At 37.1% G+C, this 20,000-nt stretch overlaps 1 protein-coding gene across 20 annotated transcripts in view; it reads left to right on the forward strand.

Moving 5' to 3' along the window:
- Positions 1-20,000, forward strand: part of FOXP2 (forkhead box P2) — a 548,879-nt gene that overhangs the window by 480,779 nt on the left and 48,100 nt on the right. For 10 of the 20 annotated variants that reach the window (XM_043549764.1, XM_043549728.1, XM_043549692.1 and 7 more), the window contains 5 exons: positions 3,479-3,616; positions 4,784-4,984; positions 6,688-6,844; positions 15,091-15,304; positions 17,008-17,112. In XM_043549764.1, coding sequence (XP_043405699.1) covers positions 3,479-3,616; positions 4,784-4,984; positions 6,688-6,844; positions 15,091-15,304; positions 17,008-17,112 — 815 coding nt within the window. The remainder of the gene's footprint in view (positions 1-3,478; positions 3,617-4,783; positions 4,985-6,687; positions 6,845-15,090; positions 15,305-17,007; positions 17,113-20,000) is intronic. The other 10 variants (XM_043549777.1, XM_043549725.1, XM_043549746.1 and 7 more) reach the window with 3 other exon arrangements.

Raw genomic sequence — 20,000 nt, forward strand, 5'->3', positions numbered from 1 at the left:
GTGACCAGCTGTCCCATCCCGAATTTATAGGGACAGTCCCAATTTTTGGGTCTTTTTCTTATATAGGCTCCTATTGCCCCCAACCCCATCCGATTTTTCACATTTGCTGTCTGGTCACCTTACAATAGGGTAAGCCTAAGCAGTCATGTAAGTCGCCATTATGGATTCAAATTTGAAGCAGCAGTAGCTTCCACAGTCACAGAGCCCAAAGTTTGCTATCTTCTGTAGTACTGTGGCTGAAAAGGCAATTTTGGAAAGAACAGAGCGTATGGAAATTATTTGGTGTACTGTAACCTCCTCTGTATTGTATATAACTCAGAAACCTGGAGGACATCGTATAACAGGTCGTGGATGTAAAACAGATATGATGTGCTTCACATTGTCTCTTTTCAACTGCTCATGGCATTTGTATTTGAGGTTTGTTGACTTGTTTGTATCGAGGGCTATTTCTATGAATAAAGCTAAAATTTGCCTCCATTTAATTTTTAAAAAATCATCTCAGAAACACTAAAAACTACAGATATGAAAAGCAAACAAACATACACATAATTGTAGGCTAAAAGGGCTAGTTTTCCAATGTTCTGTAATCCTAGACAGTGCACTAGCACCATCCCACCAAAGCAATAGAAGTGCAAGTCTATGGATCATTGAAGACTGTGAAATTTACCAATATATTACAATTACAGAAACATCTATGTGTAATAACTTTGTGCAGATTTACCATGAAGATTCATGGGTATTCAATAGCTCTCAAAATGGGTAGTTTCTTAGCTGTAGGTAAATGGTCGTACACTGGATATGGTGCTAAAAGTATTAAGCATGTTTGGATTCTCACTCAAAATGTTTTAAAGGCCACATTTAATGTAGCTTTTGCCAGTTTCTTTGCTTCTGTGTTATTATCCAGTACATTGTAAAAAACCGCAAATTAGGTTGTTTACTTCTAGAGATATAGTTGAAAAACAGAGAAAACTATTGGAATGGGAGAACTTGCATGAAGGAATAAATTAACAAGGCTAGTCACCTGGAGCACAAACAAGTACAACCCCAACAAGACTCGCAATATATACTACATGAGCAAACAGAAATGCGAATTGTGAACTGGCAGGTATAGACAGTTCTATAGTCCATAATACATCTATCTCACGATCTGCTTCATATTATGAGTCAGATTCTTAGCAGTTTAAACCAGTAAACCACTCACACTGAAGTTAATAGTGCTGTGCTGATTTACATCACCTGAGAATCTGGGCCACTATTTCTATATTGGTTCAGGTGAACATGTAAGAAGAAGTGTGACATAGAGAGGGAACACAAGTATGGCAAGGCCTATGCCATGTGGTATAGTTTATAGGTAATATATTAATGGATAGAGAAACTCCTCCAAGGTTTAAAGGTTAATTTAGTGGTTTAATTGTTAGAGGGCCTGCCTTTCTCTCTTCCTTTTCATTTCAGTTTGATTTATGTCAGTTAGATGGCAGCACTGAAGCAAAATTCATGAAAGAAGGCAAATTCAGACCTGGAGAAAGTAGCTGAAACTCCCATCAACTCAGGGTTGAATTTGAGTTCGTACATCCCAAAACTTTTTCAAACTGGTTTGTCTTCTCTCTGTGACTTCATAAGCTTAGAACAAACAATGCTGTAAACAGACGCATCATTTTCAAACATCACAACACTTCTAACCCCTACTAAATAACTTATTGTAAGTGCAAAAAGAAAAGGAGTGCTTGTGGCACCTTAGAGACTAACCAATTTATTTGAGCATAAGCTTTCGTGAGCTACAGCTCACTTCATCGGATGCTGTAGCTCATGAAAGCTTATGCTCAAATAAATTGGTTAGTCTCTAAGGTGCCACAAGTACTCCTTTTCTTTTTGCGCATACAGACTAACACGGCTGTTACTCTGAAACCTGTCATTATTGTAAGTGGATTCTGTTTTTGTCTCTGCCGCTTTTATTTTACAGTAAGCATTTCTGAAATATTTTGATTAGAGTTATTTAACTAGGGTCTATACACAAGAATATTAGACTTTTTTATTATTGCGGTCACTTTTACAATCACATAGTAATACATTTATATTCAAATTCTGTACATAGCATGACTATAGCTTGTCAAGTGTAACATTCAACATTTTCAGATCAAAGTAAATGTGAACCAATGATGTTTTGTTTACTATTAGATGAATTGGGGTAATTTTACTATATTTTCTTATAAACTCAAAGTTCAGAACATCGTATTCATTCCATTTCCATTTTCTTTTATATAAAAGTTTTGGTTTGCACACGGCCGTCATCTTCCATGGAATAGATTATTTTACCAGATATGTTAGGAAAGCGTTGATCATTAAGACACATTGGGATTCAATCTATTAATAATAATAACCTTTGCTGCTTTGCAAAGTACCATAATGTCCTGAGAACATATGGCAAAACAATATTTGTATTAATGATTGCTTTTATTTACAGTAAAAGTGAATTTTTTTTTCTAGAAAAGAAAGTGATTGCTTTTTCAAAGGTTGCAAACTTGGCACAGTGACAAGCTATTTGATTATGTACTGGTTAGTTGAAGCAACACCTTCAGACTGTGCATCTACAGTAGACGCTGAGCACATATCTCAGGATCTTACACAAGGTTTCTCTCTCACACACAAACACACACCCTTGCTCTCTCCTTCTCTCTCTCTCTGACACACACACACACACACACTGACTCTCATTACACAGCACATAGAAAAGAAAGTGATAACCACAAAAGAACCTTGAACAAAAACATTCTCCAAGAGTTTAATGGAGAAACTTTAAATTGGCTCATGTGAAGATTTCCAAGCTTTGGGTTTTAAGTCAGCAAATCCTGAAAAAATACAGTTTGTCCAGAAAGGCCAGGGTTCTAGAATAATGTCCCTTCTCTCACTGACTGAATCTGTGCTGTTGTTTTTCTGGTACAATCAATACTTACTAAAAGAACAAACCTAACAGGAAAGGTTTTCTTATATTTAAAATAAAGCATTGTACATACGTTTTGCTGGTCTAGATATCTGTATTGTGTAAGATGTATCTGTATTGCTTTCAGATGCGTAATTTTTTATGTTTGTTTTAGTCATATCGTTTGAAACGGTCTCAATAGGTTTTTCTGTGCGTAACATTATGACACTTGATAAGATGATTGATTATGAAGTGTTGAGAGCCCTACCATGTGATCATTTATTTTTAAATACACATTTATGCTAGCCAATCTTTAAATTTCATGCAGTAATACATAAGAGATGTGAAACATAAAGCTTGAGTCTGATCAAATCTGATGCCTCTGGAAATAGAGTGCCACAGCACTGTGGTCTTAAAATAACAGATTTTTACTGAGACTGGAACTTTACAGTGATAAATAGTATGGTCCATCTTTGGTACAAAATAAAAAAGAAGACATACAGCTGTTATGCAGATGAGCTAAAATGTGTTTGATGATGATATCTTCCTTTCTCTGTGCAGGTGCCAGTGTCAGTGGCCATGATGACTCCCCAGGTGATCACCCCTCAGCAAATGCAGCAGATTCTCCAACAGCAAGTGTTGTCTCCACAGCAGCTTCAAGCACTTCTTCAACAGCAGCAAGCAGTTATGTTACAGCAGGTAATGTGGGTTACCTGCTTTGGACTGTTACCGTAACCCAAGGAATTTTCTTAGATATTAGCTATGCTTGCATGGGACTGATTTTCTAGTGTTTCATATTTCTTTGCTCAAGAAAGTCTGAAAAAAATGAATGTTCAACTTCCTAGTCTTCAGATTTGTTGCTGTGACTGCAAAAATGTGTCAATCTACAGGCAAATTTGAAACATTAAATGCTGTGTATAAAACAACAGCAATGGCAGATGCGTTATGAACACTGAGCAAATCAGTATTTACATTTTCAAGTGCTTAGGCACATTTGAATTGCAGACTTGCCAAAGGAAGTGTAAATAGACTTGTAGATAATTGTTACTGTAAAATTCATAACACTTTAGTACTCCCTTTAGTCATATAAGTGGAATGTGGTTATGAAATATGAACTTACCAGCTTGTTTCAGTAAAGGTGAAAGTCATTCCTTTGTTTATTTATTTTCCTTCCAAAAATTTGTTCCAACAGAGGTTAGAAAGAGGAGGGGTGAGTACATTTCCCTCAGCGCAACACCTGGCAGCTAAACCCAGAGTCAATGAAAATTCATTCTTACAGTAAAGACAGTGTCAGTGCTCAGTACATCAATACAACATGGAGTATAATTTCAGCTATAGGTTTGGGTGTATATTTCATTATGACAGAGAAAATAATGTGTCTGTTAATCTTATTTCTTTCATGTTTAAACACTTTGATATCTAGTATCATGATCATTACAGGCAATTCACCTTCAATTGCAAATCCGGCATCCTGCCGCACAGGCTGACAGGGTAATTAATTTTTTTCCCCAAGAAATCGACCATTTGTTTGGTCCACCTGACTTCTTGCAAGTGGCAGAGCACAGCTTCGAGCCTGTTCTCTTGGCTATATGAGGCATATAGGGGTAATAATCTGGGGAGTTAGCCTGGCTCTGCTGCATCCCCCGTTAGAACAGAGATGTTCTGTACCCTTCGGTTTAGGAGATTTTGGAATCGGCACTGGAAAATTTCAGAGCCGCCCTGGGAAAAAATGTATGTAGATCTGCCTCTTCAAATCAAACACGTTTTTGTTATGAGGTGAATCTTAATGGCTACTCTACCATATGCCAGTCTAGAGGAGTTTAGGAGATTTATAATACTTGAAACTTTTGCCTTTATTTATTAAAGTCAAAATGGTTTATTCAGCAACAACTGCAAGAGTTTTACAAGAAACAGCAGGAGCAGTTACATCTTCAGCTTTTGCAGCAGCAGCAGCAGCAGCAGCAGCAACAACAACAGCAACAACAACAACAACAACAGCAGCAGCAACAACAACAACAACAGCAGCAGCAACAGCAGCAGCAGCATCCAGGAAAGCAAGCAAAAGAGGTAAGATCTGTGAAACTCAGTGCTGCAGATTAGCTTGGGCCTGAGAAGGGGCGTAGACAGGACAAGAAAAGTTTGAGGTCTTTTTTTTTGGTAATGAGGTTCTGGAGGGATAGCTCAGTGGTTTGAGCATTGGCCTGCTAAACCCAGGGTTGTCAGTTCAATCCTTGAGGGGGCCATTTAGGGATCTGGGGTAAAAATTGGGGATTGGTCCTGCTTTGAGCAGGGGGTTGGACTAGGTGACCTCCTGAGGTCCCTTCCAACCCTGATATTCTATGATTCCTATCAAAGATGTTATTCTTACCGGGGGTTTTTTCTTGAGATTAATAACAGTGACGGTAGAATTCTGCCACTCCCTCCCACATCCTTTTTTTTGGAGTATGGGATTTGAGGGTGACAACCCAGTGCTGCTGTCACCTGACATTCACTAATGAATCACAGTATACAAAGAGCAAGCTGCGCGGTGGACAAAGTACAGATTATCTTGTATTCACAGAGGCTCTAAATTGGTGAGGGACCCTTACTTTCCTCCACGGTACAGCTCAGAGAGCATGCAAATTTAGCCCATTGTTTAAAAAAAAAAAAAAAAAATGGTGGAGCCCAGATTTCAAAGTCGCAGGCCCCTGATTAATGAACTGCTACTGCAGGTTTGGAGTGGCGAGGAGAAAGTTACAGTTTGATGTGCTCATAAATCAACCTGACAGGCTGGTTTCTCAGGCCTAGCTTGCACTTGTCAGCAAACTGCATCAAATATAAACATAATACAAACAAAACATGCTGAAGTAGTTAAATTGATCAGCAGGTATCCTAGACGTTGTCTTCAAGCTGTCCATTATGCAAACGCACAGGAAACAGTTCTGACCTCCTGAGGCTTTGTTTCTGTTTGGATTTGTGAATAGAATTTCAGACAGCCATCAACTACAGAATAGAAATTGCTCCCTTATTTCTCCCGAGGCTCTGGGCAATCCACATGACTTGCTCCATTATGCAGTCTGTTTTCCAGTGAGCGCATCAGAAGTTTCTCTTTTCCCCAAACTAAAAACGAAAGGTCTTCCATAGCTGCTTGTCTTTCTCTGACATGTGACTGCCTTCTTATACCCCCTGAGTCTAAAAAAACTCCAGTTTGTCTTGTAATGCCTCACAAAATTGAAAGTTATACTTTTACTTATAATAGGGCACTTCTTTGTCTTGAATGTGGTACTGATTTTAATATTCCAACAAGAGAAGAGAGTGAGCTAACAGGCCAGTGAAATGAAGGCTACATCCCAGTTTACTAATAGATCACTGGAGACCATATTCATGGGCCACTGCGGACCGAACTTATTCAGTCGGAAAAACTGAATGGAACAGTTGAATCACAAACTGTTGTAAAGAGTTAGGCTTTTAGCATAGATATATTTGTTATCATCTGCCATGAGCTGATTTTTTTTATTATTATTTCTGAACAGCTGTTACCTACTTTCTCTTGACCCTTTTCTGCAGTGTATTATTAATTGTATTTTGCCTTTTTTCCCTAACAACCTAGTAGTTTGGAATAAAAATAGTGGAAAATTTCAAATGGTTCCACTGTCTGAGTATTCTATAAATAATATTATTATTTAATAACTGAGATGAAAGGGGAAACAAGTGGAGTTTACATTTTGTTCTTGCAGCCTTCACTGCAGACTTGATTCTCTGCTGTGTTTGTTTGTTGTTTTTTTTCCTAGCAGCAGCAGTTGGCAGCCCAGCAGCTTGTCTTCCAGCAGCAGCTCCTCCAGATGCAACAACTCCAGCAGCAGCAACATCTGCTGAATCTTCAGCGTCAGGGACTCATTTCCATTCCACCTGGCCAGTCTGCTCTTCCTGTCCAGTCTCTGCCACAAGGTATATAAACAACATACGACTCAACTTATTTCTAATTCACAACTTTTTTTTTAATCATTCCATTTTGACCTGAACTTCAGAAGTTTCCTTTTATGGCATTTAAACCATACTTTAATAATAAACTATTATTGTTAATATTATTGTACTACCTAGTTTTCTTGAGGCTGATAAATTTTACTACATGCTTTTACTAGAGAAAACTGCTTTTGAGTGGTTTTTCTTAGGTATAAAATGCATATTTATTAGTCTTATATGCTGAAAACAATTTCTAAGGGCAACACAATTCAAGCACCATTGATTTACACTGAGGAACTACAGAAAACTGATTTAGTGAGAATGTAATCACTCCATTTAACATAAGTGAACAGATACAAGCGAGAGTGGGCAATTGATATAAAAATGGCTGTTTACAAATTTATTCTTTTAAAAGAAATAATAGTCGCCTATTTTGTGTAATTAAAAAAATTGTTGTAAAGCCAAATTGACTAATTTGCTGGAATTTGTTGGACCAAATCTTTATATCTCAGGATTCCTTTTCTTTACCATCCTTTGAGAAACTTAAATATAATAATAATTTTCATGACAGTAAATTGTGATGTCACTAATGGAGAATTGTGACTCACATATAATTACAAGAAGGGAATGTTTCAGAGTAGCAGCCGTGTTAGTCTGTATCCACAAAAAAAACAGGAGTACTTGTGGCACCTTAGAGACTAACAAATTTATTAGAGCATAAGTTTTCGTGGGCTACAGCCCACTTCATCGGATGCATAGAATGGAACATATAGTAAGATAGATATATAGATATATATATATATATACATACAGATAAGTTGGAAGTTACCATACAAACTGTTTCAGAGTAACGGCCATGTTAGTCTGTATTCGCAAAAAGAAAAGGAGTACTTGTGGCACCTTAGAGACTAACCAATTTATTTGAGCATAAGCTTTCATGAACTACAGCTCAAGTTCACTTCATCGGATGCTGAAGTGAGCTGTAGCACACGAAAACTTATGCTCAAATAAATTAGTTAGTCTCTAAGGTGCCACAAGTACTCCTTTTCTTCATACAAACTGTGAGAGGCTAATTAGTTAAGATGAGCTATTATCAGCAGGAGAAAAAAACTTTTGTAGTGATAATCAGGATGGCCCATTTAGACAGTTGACAAGAAGGTGTGAGGATCCTTAACTTAAGGGAATAGAAGGGAATGGTTTTGGAAAACACTCTTTAAGATTTTGTCATTGGGACCAAGATTTCTGAGTACAAAATGTTAATGGAAAATCTCCGCCACTGTCACTAATACATTAATGATTCAGTATTTAGGCATTTTAAGAGAAAGGGAGGACTCAGATTTATGAAAGGTAAATTTACTTAGGAATAAATACTGTGGGAAGGCCAAAGATTTCACATGTTAAGAACTCTATTCTGCCATCACCTATGTAGTGCATAACTTTAGTTTTTGCTTACATTACAGAACAGAGATAAGTTATAGGTCTCTTTCATGTAAATTATATAATATCTGCTCTTTAGGACCCCTGTCCTTCAATAAGTTCTGTGTGGGCTGTGTCCAAGTAGAGTTTGCTTGATTTATATGAGACTCTATGTGGACAGAAGGGTTCATTCATGAGGTACAGATTTTAAGACTTGAGACTTGGAAGTTAGATGAGCACAGGGGGAGTGTACTTCATACAGACAAAATGGGGACGGAACAATGTGGGATAAATGACAACTTAAATATAGTGTCCCAGCATTGCCAGCTGTCACAGTTTTGTTATGAATCTTGTGTTTTGGCCATTTGGCATTTTACTTAAAACTCCATGTTACTGAGTGCTGGCCTTGAGGGGGTCTACTTGAGGTCCAGCCTACCTGTGACAGCTCTGCTAAGGAGAATGAACCAACCCAGATCCACCTGTTGATAGTTAATTGTCTAAGCAGTTGGGTAGCAGTTAATTAGGTAAGGAGCACCTGAACATAATAGCATAATAAAGGCTTGTGAGTGCTCAGTCAGGGGGCCCCAGAACAGAGGAAGGTCCTGAGGAGAGAGGAAGTTACGAAGAGCAGAGGCTCGTGGAGAGAAGGAACAGGACCAGAGAGAAAGTGCTCCCAGGCAAGGGACTGGAGCAGCCCAGAAGAACTGGGGCTCCCAAGGCTTCTGGGCTTCCTGCCAAGAAACTGGGAGTCTGGAAGACCTAGAGTCTCCACGCAGGTCTCCCAGGGGCTTTCAGTCTCCCAGCTCCACAGCAGGGAGTCTGGAAATTCTAGTGTGGGAGGGCTTCCCCAGAGCTGTAGACCCCACAAGCCTGAGGTCCCTGGCTCTGAAGCAGACCATATGGTGGGACTGCACAGCATTCCACCAGGCAAACTGACAGGGTTCCATCAGAACCCTGCCTGAGATTTGGCAAAACTTTGTCAAACTCAGCTCACTTTTGTGAGAAGTTTCAGGTTCAACCAACAGGCATTTCCTAATTAAACCTTAATTACATGAGAATCTCAGCTTTCATTTTTTTAAAAAAGTAAATGTCTAGCCTGTATGGTTACAGATAGATGCTTGAAAATGTGACCCAAGCACTCTGTAGAGGCTCAAAAACAGAAACAAATATAACGCCAAATTTACTATTATATTAAATCTCATGATTTTGATGATCTTGACTTAAGATTTTTGAATGTTTCAGCTTGGCAATACTGATTTCCTTTTCAGTAAAGCACCATGAGATTGGGGGGGTGGGAGTACTTGAAGTGAAATGTCTCTCTGAACAGCTTTACTTTCTGCATTCTTCTCTTATGCCATGTGTTGCAAGAGGAATTCCTTGGGTTTTCCCTAACATTGAGTGATCCCCCTAGATTTTTCTAAGAACTCGTACCCAATTACATTGATAGTCATATATAGTCATAGGACTGGAAGGGACCTCAAGAGGTAATCTAGTCCAGTCCCTTGCACTCATGACAGGACTAAGTATTATCTAGACCATTCCTGACAACAGTCTTAACACAACAGTCATTCACACATTTCTAATGGAAAAATAAATATAAAATAATTCTCTCCTTAATGTTTTTCTTTTAATAGTTGTTTTAGCAGAACTATTAAATTGTGCCTTAATTCCTAATTCCCCCTGAGTATGCCTTCCTAGAAGGATTAGCTGTAACTGAACTAACAATGAAAAAAGCTACTAAAGAGTTAAAATATTAGGGGGAAATGTCTGCATTTAAAATATTTCTGTAATTTTATCATCTAAATTAAGTAAACCTCTTTGGTTTGCATCTGTTCTGTGCTTTTGAATCAGAACAGATATTGGTCAAGGACTCCTCTTTTCTCCTTTAGCTCTGCTATCCATTTTATAGGGTGCAGGGCAGAAAAGGGATGGAGAAAGGAAATGTAGAAATATATTTTAATAAAGAAAACAAGGAAACTGTGGTTTAAAAATAAATATGGGGCTAGATTTAGGTAGGCACAAAGGGGCAGAGAATAGGCAGAGCCTTAACTCTGTGCACACCTCCAATCTGTTGGTCAGCAGAGTAGAAGCTAGAAAGGATGGAAAGAAGGACTCTGCATCTTGTAAAGGGCTGTAGCAGATTATTTCCCTCTTTGGAGCAAAGAATGAAGAAGATTAGGATTTGTAACTCTCAATCCAGGTTTTTTCCCTGGGCTTCTCCTGAGACAGTGCAGCTACATACTGCCCCTTAGACAAGGATGTGCCTAAACTACAGTCTAACTTGAGTAATGAAATAAAAAATAATCAATTGTCAGTCAGATGAGACAGGCCCACATAGCAGTCACCCATATAAAACATCCTCATACTATTACCTTCAACCTGGGAGTTCTTCCTGCCCCTGGCTTAGAGTTAGTGAATATGGAATTGTGTTTCTTATGAAAATAAAGATGTCCGCACTTAACGAAGTTCCAGGTCATATATTTTCTGTGGTGGTGCAGAGTAAAACTCTCAGCACTAAAACTTACTGGAAGAGAAGGAGTATATGTGGAATGCAGTAGAAAGACATTTTGTACTTCAAATGACTCACTATCTATGGTACAGGAAGGACTCTACCCCTTATACAGAAGGGAATCCTCAATTCCTATATTTGAAATTCCAGATGTCTTACACATCCACAAAATCCTTCCAAAGATTATTGGGCCCCTGTGTAATTCTGATGTCTAAGAAACCACTATTCACATGCAGTGTTTGAATATGGGGCTGGTGAATAGTTCTGCACTTAAATCCCTAACTTATCAATATAAAGGTGTTTGTTTCCGTTTGGATAATACAAACTCTTCTATATGGATCACATTTGAAAGATGTGATAAACTGAATGAACGACTAGCAGATCTGAAAGACGCAAGGAGATTCTTGTTTATAACTCAAAAAGATCAGAAAATATCCTTTTAAAATACAGATTGTCAATGACAATTGCATAAACCGAACACGGTTTTTGCGTTCACTAAGCCTAAATAGAACAACTTCCTAAATTTAACTGTGAGGGGGCAGCAGATTCAAAATGCTGTGATGCTTGCCCCTGAAAAATAGCACTTATGTTGAAGTATAACTTCTACCGTGTCATAACTAGAACATTTATAACATTTTCTAGATGTTCAGGTGCAACAAATAAGCTGTTAGAAAGAAGGTGTAATTTTAGCGTTAACCTTGTAACAAGATACAATCTTTCCACTATTGAATGCCTAATAAACTGTGTCTCACAATGAGAAACTTCTATATCATGCTACACTGATGCTAGTTAAATGCAGAAGAATTTAATATCAATTATATATATGTATAAACTTACTGCTGATCAAGCTATGTAGGAGAATTAAACACAGTCACAGGGATAGATTTTAAAATCACTAAGAACTAAATAAATAAAAAGGAGAGTGGAGGAAGGTGAAGAAAGAGACTTATCTAAACTCTCCTCAAAATACCAAGCATTCTTTTGGGTCCAGTACAGTATTAAGTGACCTCATGCTCTATTAACTTCCTTACTTTTACATTCCTGTCCTTTCTCCTTTTAACATAAACGGTGCTGGGAAAAGGCAAATGAAACAAAGAAGCTCAAGGACACCTTGCTAAATACACCAGAGCCAGATATTTGGGTTCCCCAAAACCCAAGCAATATTGACAGACCCAAAACTTACTGGAAATGCAGCTCAAACCACACCTTAGCTATAGAGCAGGGAGTGTGGAGCAGGAAGGTGCCCACTGGATGCCCAGGAAAGTGTTAAACAGGGTGGCACACAAAAGCCAGTTGGTTCACTCGATCTCTCCCTCCACCCCACTGATTAGGCCAATGAGTGGCAGAAGGAGTTAGAGACAGCTCTCCCCTTCACAGACAAGTTTTCTTGCGCTTGGAATGGGGGAGGGACAACAGGAAGGAGAAAATGTCCCAGCACAGCCAATCTTATATTCTCCCCTCAGGACCAAAGAAAGGCCATCCACCTGCTGCTCCAATCAAATTTCCTTGCTGCTGAGAATGGAGAAGACATTTTCATTCAAATTTTTTAAAAATACGTTTTTATCTTTAAAAAAACAATAAAAATGAGGCATGATTTCACTGACAGAGAGTTAATGCTGCAAGAGAAAGGGAAATATTTTAAGAGTGTTTAATGTATCATTTTTCTCCCTCTCTGAACTGACTCCATTACTTTTTGATTTGATCTGTGATCATCATATTAATGGATGACTACTTTTTACAGTAATTGCATGAATTATTTGCAGAGTTGCTGAAAACTACCTTATATAAACTGTGTAGTAATTACTTAATGTCATTAGAAACAGTTACAACTATTGTTACCAGTGTCATGTTGTCTCTTGTTACCCATAGGTCTGATTCAGTAAAAATAGTAAGTTTGACTTCCATGCTATCCAAACTGTATAAACTCCAATTTTTGAGATGTACATCCCAAATCAACCTTTTTTTCCCCACGTTTTAATTAACCCAGGGCACCACTGTATGTTAGTATCTAAGGTAGAGAAGAAGTAAATATAGCAATTATCATACAGAATAATGGAATAAAAAAATAAGATCATAACTTCAATTCAGTTGGTTTCCAGGCTACCTGGACAACAAGATATTTCTGTGAATAACTATCGAAGTGTGCAGTCTGGCTTCCAGGGCTTTGCATGCTTCCTAATAAGATAGTTGTTGACAGATTTTGAAGAACATACTTTATTTTTCAGTGGGTTTTAAATTGCACCAATTTTTAGCAATGTGAGCTCATGTACATTCAATATAAAATATTAGCTAACAAAGAGCAAACTTGCTAAAAAGTCAATGAAAAAAATCTCTTTATCTCCTGAAAAGGAATCTCATTCACCCATTAAAGCCACCCGTTCAATCAAAAGTCTGAACGAATAGATGAACCTTTCTCAGAAGGTCAATAAACTGAGCTTTGTCAGAACACTGGGGGAGAAGCTAAATCCAGAGTCAAAGGCCACCCACTGAGAACACCCTTCCTTTCCACCACGCAACTCTAGTTACTGTGAGCAAGAATGTTTTAGTTGATTTCAATTGTTGAGATGATACGTAAAAAAGAGGTAGTTATGCTAGCCATGACCCAAACCAAGCCAATCTATATAGATCAAATCCACCCATTCAGCTGCATGGAAAAACAAATACCCAGAAATAAATTGGTAGGCAGTGCAATCTACAAAGCATGGGTGTGATAACAAAGTGTAGCATAAAAATCTCTGCTGAGTTAATGAGCTTTCTCATTCTGCTCTACGCGTGTTGGAGTAGTCTTCAAAGGCAAACCTGTCCGGTGGTGACAAAATCAACAGATGACTGTGGCAAAGTTTACATCTGAGAAGAAATGTCACAACCTCCTAAGTCAGATGCAGATGGGCATGGGAGGGGAAAGTGATCATATTCTTCTGTTACTGGTGTTTTGCAGTCCTTTCCTGCAAGCCAGCAACAACTTGTGATGGAAATTTCAGTACTTTCTTACAAAATGTATGAGTGAAGGACAATACTTGACAACACTCTCTCTTATCATCTATAACTTCTATGGGCCAAACACAGACACTGTAGTCACACAGTCCTGACCACAAATGTATAAATGCAACATATATGAGATTTTGGTCCTTATCTCAGGCTGAATCCCTACTGTGCTCAGCATGGCTCACAATTGGGGGACAGGGCAAGGGTGGCTTTAAGCCAGCTTTACAACTCTCCAATAATGGGGTTAATCAGGGTCTAGGACAGTCACAGTCATATATTAGAGAAGCCTCAAGGATTCTCTGAATTATGCCAATGACCCCAGGAGAGACTGGTGAAGCTGAGGCATAGGGACACCCCTTTCTCCTAGTCAGACCCTCCAGTCTCCTTCCCATAACAGGGCAGGGAGAAAAGGTAGCAAAGGACTGCCATGATGACACTTCACTACTTGGGGATTCATCCATTCAGAGTGAATCTTCAGGGGGCCAGTTCTGTTGCCTTTTTGGCTGATTAGGCAGACAGACCAACTTGAGCAGTCACCAGTATCGGGCCCTGTGTTGTTTGTTAGCATGGTTATTCAGCCAAAGAACTGGTTTTTACCCATTCAAACTACATTTTAAACTAGGTAAATTTTGTTAATTAAACAATGCTAGTTAATAGATGGCTGAAACTATTAAAGTTTGTCTTCACTGATTCACAGATTCTGCCCTAACTTTAAACTTAAAGTTTGTCTTCACTGAGTCACAGATTCACAGATTCTGCCCTAACTTTAAATTTGTTGCAATCCCATTGATTTCAGTTTGGTCCATGAGTTTGATTTGATTTTCATTTAAAAAGAAAATTAATGCTTGCATCCTTAGTGCAATCAGATATATTTTTCTATTTCCATTTCATTGTTGGTTAAGCAGTACTTCTGAAGAGCTGAGTGAACTTTGGATCCATTGAGTCATGTCTTTGTATCAAGAAATTGATTCTACAGACAGTGAAAATCTCCTTTAAAACTTTCTTTAATAGTTGTTTTTCAAACAGGAGTTACCAGTTAGTCTTTGTAGTTTGCCCTCTTTGATCCTTGAACAAGTGTTTTAAGAAGATGCATAATCATATTAAAATCGGTGACCTTTTTTTAATTGACTGTAGCACAAGAGAAAAGCAGCTAAATTAATTGGGTGCCGATAGAGGAAAAATGAAATTGTTTTACTACATGTCGATTGTGCTGGAAAAACAGCATCACCTTTATTGTTGGCATTAATCCATTAATAACACTGAGCTCATTATATGAAACTCTTACTTTGTTATATTAGTGGGGCTCTCTTTCGTTTTATAGCTGGCTTAAGTCCTGCTGAGATTCAGCAGTTATGGAAAGAAGTTACTGGAGTTCACAGTATGGAAGACAATGGCATTAAACATGGAGGGCTAGACCTCTCTACTAACAATTCCTCCTCTACTACCTCCTCCACCACTTCCAAAGCATCACCACCAATAACTCATCATTCCATAGTGAATGGACAGTCTTCAGTTCTAAATGCAAGGCGAGACAGGTAATTCTGATGAGATTCCTACTGTGCTTATCATCTGACATAAACTTTGCTTTTGTTACAGTTAGGATCATACCATAAAGACAGAGAGCGTTATTTCACATAATGAGTTGTATTATTTGAAATCACAAGTTTCTTCGCTACAAAATCAGAAAAAATACAGAACATTGAAGGCTGATTAAATAAACATAATTTTTCCAGTATGTTTAATCACATAGCAGGATTTTCACCAAAAACCTCTAATTTTGCAAGTGCAATTATGAGTACCCAAATAATGTGCCTTCAGTTTTGCACCCACCGTGAACTTTTGGTACTACTGGTGACGTTAGATATCCAACCGGTAATTTGCATGTGCTGGCTGGTATTTGTAGATGCAGATTTGTAGACACTTTGCAGGCAAACAACTACATTCACAGAATTAGAAGCCATGTTGAGGCCTACAGTATTAAATCGGTCAAGTCACAGAAAGTGTAAGCAGGATATCTAACAAATTGAAGATGTAATTCAGTTTAAAGAGTCCATACACACTATTGCATAGTTAAATTTGTGCTGTTTAAAAAAAATATATATTTGAAATTTTGAGGAAAGCACTAAAGAAGAAATAACACGAAAGGCCAAATTTTGCACTTATGTGCACTGAGGTAGTTCCATTGGCTTAATTCACTGGAGTCGTTCCAGTAGTTACTGTAAATTGTGACATTGTAACACAGCGGAATTTGGCTCTAAGTGTTAATATTATAAATATGCCTTTTCAGGCTCAGTGTACAGATATTCTTGGCTCCTCCTTGTTACCTTTCAGCACTTAAAATGACTGATATTGATGATCTCTTATGTAAGGTAAATTTAAACTTGGCTATTACAAATTCTAAATAGTACACAATTGTATTTTCAAAGAAATAGCCCCGTTCATTGTTATAACATTTAAAATAGGAGACTATAATTTGATAATGTCCAGGGTCTTCATCTGAGTATCAGAGCAGTTTTCTGTTAACTTTATTATTTCAAAAATGGAACATCTCTGGATACTTTTATGCTGTTATTTTAATTAAGATTAATGTGATGATTATATGTTGGAGAAGTTGGTTTATTCCTTTGGAATCTGTAGCTAATACTCATCTCTGTGAGGGGGAAAAAAATAAAACCTCTTTGATTATTCCATAAGGATAAAACTATTGCAGACTTTTATAAAAAATTAAAGGGAATATGGGCTTGTTTTCATGAAACCTAGAGCTGCTAATGGAAACAATGATTGTAAAGGGAAATATTTATTAATGTAAGTCACCTTAATATATAAACCCCCAGAAAATATAAAAGATTGTACAGTAACATTCACATTATTCATAAGTTCCTGCTGTCCATCTTAAATATTTCTTTTCAGAATTGATCATTTCTGAGTGTATTTTTTATTTATAGGTAAAATGTTACGCTGAGGTCATATGGCAGAATTAGCATATGATATTATACAGTCGTCTTATTTTTTCATCCTTTATTAACAGTCATCTTTGGCTCTATTTCTTCTCTAATTGGAACATCATCTAGCCTTGGCAGTTGAACTATTCAATAGAACGATTAAATTTTTCTGACTGCTCTGAGCTGAATTGACCTGTTTTGACCTGTTTGTCACTGATCGTAACCTGACAGGCGCTAGCAGCCTCCAACGATTATGGCTTTTGAGATTAATCTGATGCCGTATTCTTTTGCTACAGCTCGTCACATGAGGAGACTGGGGCCTCTCATACTCTCTATGGCCATGGAGTTTGCAAATGGCCTGGCTGTGAAAGCATTTGTGAAGATTTTGGACAGTTTTTAAAGTAGGTTGATTTTTATTCATTGGATAAAGGGGTTGTTTAAGGCTAAGGAATGATAAAGATGGCTAGCAAAATTCTACTGTAAAGCATATCAGAGTTCATGTGTACAGTCCGAGCAACTGGATAATCAAGGCCATCCGCAGACTGTCAAATTGTTATCCTTTCTTTCATGTAGAACACTTTTGCAGGCCTTTCAAACTCACAGTGTTTAATCCTATTATTATCCCTTTACTGAAATGGAGTCTTGGAAAATTTGAAGAGATGCTTTGGTTTTATGTTTGATAGCAAAGGTATGTAAAAATGCATTGTAAATTCGGATAGGTTGAGTAAAGCATGTAGGTACATATAATGTGTGCATCTGTGTGCAAACAGGATTTATGTGTGTGCAATATATAACAATGCACACACCGTTTTAATGTACCAGATGTGTCCATTTAACCCTTCTTTGGTAACTTTAGCCTTGCCTTTTCTCTTAAATGTGCATAAGATGCATACAACTAAAAACACTTGAAGGGGTGGGTTTACACCTTTCAGTATTAATCATTAATGAAAAAACTTTCCAGTTGCAGTTGTTAGTTTTCTAAATAGCTGCCTAAATCTAAATGTTTTGAAAATAGATTACATAGCTCTCTAACAGCTTAAAAGTATAATAGGTTTTTTCCCCATTTATCAATTTCTTGGCAATTCTGTATTCCACTGTATTTGCCACAAAAATGCTGAGCCACTAAATATATTATGTTTATAGTGTGGACTGGGTTTTGTCAGAATAACCATATTATTTTTGGCATGCAACCGATCTTAATAGAAAGCTACAGATAGGTTTATATAGATGAGTAACTTCATGGGCTGAGACTCTTACGTTGTCATGGTGCAGCTAACAGGGTGAATGAACTGTTTCATGCTTCATCAACAATTAAGTTAATTAGCTCATTTGAAATTGCACTGCTTTGTTGCCAGGATGTTGGCAGAAACATCAAAAAGATGTGTTTACAAATGGTAGACTACAGGTTATATAGCAAAAGCACCTTAACAACAAGACGTAAGAATTCAGTATCATAATAACTTTATAGCAGAATTACAATGATAATTTTTGCAATCTAGTTTAACTCCTTCCTCCATTCTTCTTACAGTTTTGCAGTTTCAGGGAAATAACTGATATTAACTTCTAAAGCTTACTTTATATTTTCTCTCACTCTTGGTGAATGACTATTTATGAATACTTTACAGTGTAATTTCAAAAGCATTTTGTGCTATTATATAAAAATGATTTTGCTGTATGCCATATCTGTTGTAGATTAAAGAAGTTACTCATTGTGAAGGATTTTTTTAAACTACTGTTAGTGATTCCATGAGAAAAATAACTATATACTTCATATGTTGTTGTAATCATTATTGATACTAAGAATTTTAGGCAACTTAACTGAAGCTTTTTCCTCTCCAGGAAAAACTAATTTTTATAAAGACTTCCATCCTTCCAGGATATAGTGATGTTAATTCTTGGGCATCCCTTTCACAGTCCTTCTTAGGTCTCTTGTTAAAATCCACAGTCACTAAAACTATTTTGATTAACACTGTGTAGTGTTGGCTTTACAGTTGCTCCTGGAAGATGTGGAAGAGACTCATAGCTTCCTGATCATTCTTGTGTGGAGCCAATCAGAGTTTACAGCAGTTCCATCGTTTCATTATTTTATTTTTCCATTAAATTATAACTTTTGCTCTTCTAAAACAAATAAGAAATTGTAGGAATAGATGCAGCTGTTTGTGAAACTGAAATAGTCAAACATTTTGCATTAGTATTAAAATGTGAATCAATATGTAACCTGGCATTAGCTCCCTTAGTACCTTTCCATGCTCACACTAATGCAAAATCCCCATTACAATTAAAAAACATTTTATTTCAATTAAATATCAACTTTTAGTCCAAAGATTGACCATTTTTCCAACCCATTAACTTTATAGGTGATGACAGGACTAATGGCTGTAGTTATCAAGGCCTTGCTCTTAGTGTAATCTTCATTACAACATTGTAGGTTCTCTGACTTGAAACAGTATGGTACCTGTGTTAATAGAGTTAATGCAAGTGTACTGTACTAAAATGAAATATTGATAGAGCACACTTCCCCAACCAGTAGTGTGTATTTCTATAATATGCTTATGACAAGTTTGAAGAGCTCCTGGTTTATGAAGTGAACTCTAACTTCTTGTGCTCCGAACACAGTTCACCTAGAAGCTTGTGGGTTTAAAAAAACCCAGCTGTGCAGAGGCATCTGAGAAGGAGGATTAAGACAGAAAACACAGTGGCTTTGCTTCACTTTTGTAATAATGGAAAGGATTTGGGGTGAAGTGAAGAATAACTTACAGTAAATGACTGATAGTGATGAAAGATTTTTACACCTTCATTTTTGTTAGCCAGTATTCAGTGTTTTCAACTTTGAAGTAATTTAAGATAATTATCTTTTTTGTTTTTGTTGAGATATTCAGATGCTGAAAGAAGTTAGACTTTGCATGCTGAAAGAAGTTAGACTTTGCATGCAGTGGAACAGATTAATAATATTTATAACATTTATGCTATACGTATTGGAAAATATAATAGCATATCTTTCCTTTGATATCCTTTAACTCGGGACACCAAACCATAGTTTATATTTTATGGAGCAATTTTTAGTCCTGATGAAATGGTGTTAGATTACAATTGTTCATGTGCACACAATCAGTTCTACTGACTATTCTGCAAAAAGAACTGCTTTTAGCTCAAAATGTAAAGACAGATGAGAAAAGATTATTACATAACTGCAAAGAAGACGACAAGAGTTAAACAAAATACTAGACTTTGAAGAGAGGAGATTAAAAGAGTGCCAAAAATGTTTATGAAAATTTTGGAATTTTACTAT

This window comes from Chelonia mydas, chromosome 1, assembly GCF_015237465.2.
Source record: "Chelonia mydas isolate rCheMyd1 chromosome 1, rCheMyd1.pri.v2, whole genome shotgun sequence".
Taxonomy (NCBI): domain Eukaryota; kingdom Metazoa; phylum Chordata; order Testudines; family Cheloniidae; genus Chelonia; species Chelonia mydas.